At 42.3% G+C, this 6,000-nt stretch overlaps 1 protein-coding gene across 1 annotated transcript in view; it reads left to right on the top strand.

The window, feature by feature from the left end:
- LOC115122411 (V-set and immunoglobulin domain-containing protein 10-like 2) overlaps positions 1–6,000 on the top strand; it is a 169,524-nt gene that overhangs the window by 53,133 nt on the left and 110,391 nt on the right. The window contains exon 4 of the mRNA XM_065005027.1: positions 1,465–1,740. Coding sequence (XP_064861099.1) covers positions 1,465–1,740 — 276 coding nt within the window. The remainder of the gene's footprint in view (positions 1–1,464; positions 1,741–6,000) is intronic.

Raw genomic sequence — 6,000 nt, 5'->3', positions numbered from 1 at the left:
TCTTGTAGAGTTTATTGTTTAGCGCGGCCTTAGTGCCAGCATTGGTATGTGATTTGAAATAGACGGCTACAAACAATATGGATGAGAACTCTCTTGGTAGATAGTGTGGTCTACAGCTTATCATGAGGTACTCTACCTCAGGCAAGTAATACCTTGAGACTTCTTTAATATTGGACATCGCGCACCAGCTGTTATTAACAAAAAGACACACACCACCATCCCTCGTCTTACGTGACGTAGCGTCTCTGTTCTGCCGGTGCATGGAAAATCCTGCCAGCTCTATACTATCCGTGTCTTCATTCAGCCACAACTCAGTGAAACATAAGATATTACAGTTTTTAATGTCCCGTTGGTAGGATAATCTTAATCGCAGGTCTTCAATTTTATTTTCCAATGATTGCATGTTAGCAAGTAGAACGGATGGCAGGGTGAGTTTACTCGCTCGCCTACGGATTCTCAGAAAGCAGCCCGATCTGCTCCCTCTTATCCTCAGTCTTTTCTTCACACAAATGATGGGGATTTGGGCCTGTTCCCAGGAAAGCAGTATATCCTACTCGTCGGACTCGTTAAAGGAAAAAGTTTCTTCCAGTTCGTGGTGAGTAATCGCTGTTCTGATGGCCAGAAGTTATTTTCGGTCATAGGAGACGGTAGTAGCTACCTTATGTACAAAATAAGTTAAAGAATAAGTTACAATCAACACAAAAAAACGAACAAAATAGTTGGTTAGGAGCATGTTTAAGGTCAGCCATGCTCTTCGGTGCCATCTTATCATCTTATCAAACTGACATGCCTAGTTAAATAACGGTTAAATTTTAAAAAAATACTACTACTACTACTATTACTACTACTACTATAATACAACTCCTAATGCTATACAATTCCTACTACTACTGCTACTGCTACTACTACTACTATTATGATTAATGCTACTGCTACTACTACTACTGTATTATTACTACTACTGTACTGCTACTATTACTACTACTGCTACTACTATTACTGCTACTACTACTACTGTATTACTACTACTACTGCACTACTACTATTACTACTACTGCCACTACTTCTACTGTACTACTACTATTACTACTACTATTACTACTACTGCTACTACTACTACTACTATACTACTACTATTACTACTACTGCTACTACTATTACTGCTACTACCACTACTGCATTACTACTATTACTACTGTAGTACTACTATTACTACTACTGCTACTACTATTACTACTAATATTACTATCACTGCTGCTACTGCTACAACAATTACTACTACTACCACTACTACTACTACACTAATATGTGTGTGTGTGTGTGTGTGTGTGTGTGTGTGTGTGTGTGTGTGTGTGTGTGTGTGTGTGTGTGTGTGTGTGTGTGTGTGTGTGTGTGTGTGTGTGTGTGTGTGTGTGTGTGTGTGTGTGTGTGTGTGTGTGTGTTTGTGTATGTGCATGTGTGTAGTCCCTGTCAGTAAGCCCTATATTCTGCTGAGTGATGCGTCTCCGGCGGAGGGATCTTTGGTGTGGCTGCGCTGCGGCCTAGAGAACGGCACAGGGCCGCTTTACTTCTTGTGGGAGCATGAGACACACAGTGGATTGGTCAGCATCGTCTCCCAGGGCAACAGCAGCATGTTCAACATGACAGAAGTCAACCGTAACTACACAGGCTGGTACCGTTGTGTGGCCCGGAACCAGGTCAACCAGGAACGGTCCGACCGCATCTGGCTAGACATCATCTGTTAGTATACGCACTACACACCCTAAACCCTACACACTACCTCTAATGATGAACCCTAACTTCTTACCCATCTGGAGGGACATCATCTGTTAGTATACACACCACAGACTAAACACTATACCCTTAACCCTACACACTACCCCTAGCACTAAACCTTAACTTCTAACCCATCTCATCTGTTAGTATTAGGCCTGTCAAAGTTAACACCTAGCCTGCTATCGTTAATAAATTATTAGCGCAAGGAATGATTAGCGGCATAATTTTTTAAAATGTTTTGCATCTCTCTTTACCGCACTGAACCTTTTTTACGCTTGGACCTTTAAAGCGCATCACAAAACTAAACACTGCTACAGACTACATTAAATGCTTGAACCTTTAATAAAGCACATCACAAAACTAAACACTGCTACAGACTACATTAAATGCTTGGACCTTTAAAGCACATCACAAAACTAAACACTGCTACAGACTACATTAAATGCTTGGACCTTTAAAGCACATCACAAGACTAAACAGTGCTACAGACTACATTAAATGCTTGGACCTTTAAAGCACATCACAAAACTAAACACTGCTACAGACTACATTAAATGCTTGGACCTTTAAAGCACATCACAAAACTAAACACTGCTACAGACTACATTAAATGCTTGGACCTTTACACTGCTACAGACTACATTAAATGCTTGGGCCTTTACACTGCTACAGACTACATTAAATGCTTGGGCAATTGCATTGCTGTGCCTTTAGTTCAAATCATTCAAAAGTTATGCCCCGGTTCTATGTTTTTTCTTTCTACAGCGGATTCATAAGCATTTACAGGTCAGGTTAAAGGTCAGTTTAAATGAACCATGTAGTGGGCTGTTTCAAACTATTCGCAGGCCGCTATTTTTTGGGTTTGTTAACAAAAACTATTTTAGTTAGGTTACATAGCTATCTAGCTTGCTAGATAACAAACTGATAACCTGACCACAGAGGTGTGGTTCAAAGGCAGGATGCAAGAGTGGGGTGTATGTTTGAGAAAAAATGTGTTTAAGAGAGGCAGTAAGTGAGAGAGAGATGGTGTGGGAGTATTTAGTATTTTATTGGGATCCCCCTCCATGTCTGTTCTCCCTCTCATACCTCCTCTGTCTGTTCTCCCTCTCATACCTCCTCTGTCTGTTCCCCCTCTCATACCTCCTCTGTCTGTTCTCCCTCTCATACCTCCTCTGTCTGTTCCCCCCTCACACCTCTCTGTCCTCTCTCATACCTCCTCTGTCTGTTCCCCCTCTCATACCTCCTCTGTCTGTTCCCCCTCTCATACCTCCTCTGTCTGTTCCCCCTCTCATACCTCCTCTGTCTGTTCCCCCTCTCACACCTCCTCTGTCTGTTCCCCCTCTCATACCTCCTCTGTCTGTTCCCCCTCTCACACCTCCTCTGTCTGTTCCCCCTCTGTTACCTCCTCTGTCTGTTCCCCCTCTCACACCTCCTCTGTCTGTTCCCCCTCTCACACCTCCTCTGTCTGTTCCCCCTCTCATACCTCCTCTGTCTGTTCCCTCTCTCATACCTCCTCTGTATGTTCCCCCTCTCATACCTCCTCTGTCTGTTCCCCCTCTCATACCTCCTCTGTCTGTTCATACCTCCTCTGTCCCCTCTCACACCTCCTCTGTCTGTTCCCCCTCTCATACCTCCTCTGTCTGTTCCCTCTCTCATACCTCCTCTGTATGTTCCCCTCTCATACCTCCTCTGTCTGTTCCCCCTCTCACACCTCCTCTGTCTGTTCCCCCTCTCATACCTCCTCTGTCTGTTCCTCTCTCATACCTCCTCTGTCTGTTCCCCCTCTCATACCTCCTCTGTCTGTTCCCCCTCTCACACCTCCTCTGTCTGTTCCCCCTCTCATACCTCCTATGTCTGTTCCCTCTCTCATACCTCCTCTGTATGTTCCCCCTCTCATACCTCCTCTGTCTGTTCCCCCTCTCATACCTCCTCTGTCTGTTCCCCCTCTCACACCTCCTCTGTCTGTTCCCCCTCTCACACCTCCTCTGTCTGTTCTCCCTCTCACACCTCCTCTGTCTGTTCTCCCTCTAGAAAAATCTCAAAGCTGTCACCCCTGGCGAAAATACTTGATACCTTTGTTAGTGAACAGCTAAAATAGCTTTTATATACTAACTCTATTTTATCAATGTACAAATCGGGCTTCAGGAAGAAGCATAGCACAATTAAAGCAGCCATTAAGGTTTGACATGAAATCACTGAAGTCCTTGACAGAACTAAGTGCACTCAATTTGTCTGTCTGTAATGGTGTGATCCAGGACACTGCACTTGGTCCCCTTGTATTCACTATTTCGATCAATAATTTAGACAAAAATGTCCAAAATGCACAACTTCATTTTTATGCTGATGATACTGTTATTTATTGTTGTACCTCATCTCTCACAAAAGCATCCAGAACTTGCAAACTGTTTTTTAAATTGTTCAATATACCTTGTGTCAATTGAAGCTTATTCTCAATGCTGACAATGATGATGCCTTACACTTTACCATGGAGCATTGAGATTTATTTTAAACTGCAAAATCCAAATCCAATCACTCGTAGGCTCAGTCACTGGTATACTTTGATTTTGAGGTTGATTCCTTGACCTGTCAATGTTTTTAATTTGCTGTTCAAAGTGTGTTAAACCCCTGTGATTCCTGTGGTTTTTACTAGATTACCTGTAGTATTTCATGTTGTCTGTATATAATGGTGTAATGACTTGGTGCTGCCTATCTAGGCATGGACGCTCTTGAAAAAGAGATTTCAAATCTCAATGAGCGCTTCCTGGTTAAATAAAAAATTACATTTAAAAAATGAGGGAGTAGACCTACTGAAACATTGATAAGAGGGACAAGGTCTACTGAAACATTGATAAGAGGGAGTAGGTCTACTGAAACATTGGTCAGAGGGAGTAGGCCTACTGAAACATTGGTCAGAGGGAGTAGGCCTACTGAAACATTGATAAGAGGGGGTAGGACTACTGAAATATTGATAAGAGGGAGCAGGTCTACTGAAACATTGTTAATAAAGGGACTAGGCCTACTGCAACACTAACAAGAGGCACTAGGTCTACTGAAACATTGATAAGAGGGAGTAGGTCTACTGAAACATTGTTAGTAGAGGGATTAGGTTTACAGAAACATTGATCAGAGGAAGTAGGTCTACTGCAACAATATTAAGAGGGTTTAGGACTACTGCAACATTGATAAGAGGGAGTAGGTCTACTGCAACATTGATAAGAGGGAGTAGGTCTACTGAAACATTGATAAGAGGAAGTAAGTCTACTGAAACATTGATAAGAGGGAGTAGGTCTACTGAAACATTGATCAGAGGGACTAGGTCTACTGAAACATTGATCAGAAGGAGTAGGTCTACTGAAACATTGATAAGAGGGAGTAGGCCTACTGAAACATTGATAAGAGGGTGTAGGTCTACTGAAACATTGATAAGAGGTATTAGGTCTACTGAAACATTGACAAGAGGGAGTAGGTCTACTGAAACATTGATCAGAGGGACTAGGTCTACTGAAACATTGATCAGAGGGAGTAGGTCTACTGAAACATTGATAAGAGGGAGTAGGCCTACTGAAACATTGATAAGAGGGAGTAGATCTACTGAAACATTGATCAGAAGGAGTAGGTCTACTGAAACATTGAAAAGAGGGTGTAGGTCTACTGAAACATTGATAAGAGGTATTAGGTCTACTGAAACATTGACAAGAGGGAGTAGGTCTACTGAAACATTGTTAGTAGAGGGATTAGGTTTACTGAAACTGATCAGAGGAAGTAGGTCTACTGCAACAATAATAAGAGTTTAGGTTTAGGACTACTGCAACATTGATAAGAGGGAGTAGGTCTACTGCAACGTTGATAAGAGGGAGTAGGTCTACTGAGACATTGATAATAGAGGGACTAGGCCTACTGCAACACTAACAAGAGGCACTAGGTCTACTGAAACATTGATAATAGGTAGTAGGTCTACTGAAACATTGATAAGAGGGACAAGGTCTACTGAAACATTGATAAGAGGGACAAGGTCTACTGAAATATTGATAAGAGGGACAAGGTCTACTGAAACATTGATAAGAGGTAGTAGGACTACTGAGACATTGTTAAGAGAGGGACTAGGCCTATTGCAACACTAATAAGAGAGACTAGGTCCACTGAAACATTGATAAGAGGGAGTAGGTCTACTGAAACATTGATCAGAGGGAGTAGGTCTACTGAAACATTGATTAAAAGGAGTAG

The sequence above is a fragment of the Oncorhynchus nerka genome, linkage group LG19 (assembly GCF_034236695.1).
Source record: "Oncorhynchus nerka isolate Pitt River linkage group LG19, Oner_Uvic_2.0, whole genome shotgun sequence".
Taxonomy (NCBI): Eukaryota; Metazoa; Chordata; class Actinopteri; order Salmoniformes; family Salmonidae; genus Oncorhynchus; species Oncorhynchus nerka.
This window is presented reverse-complemented; position numbering and strand designations above follow the sequence as displayed.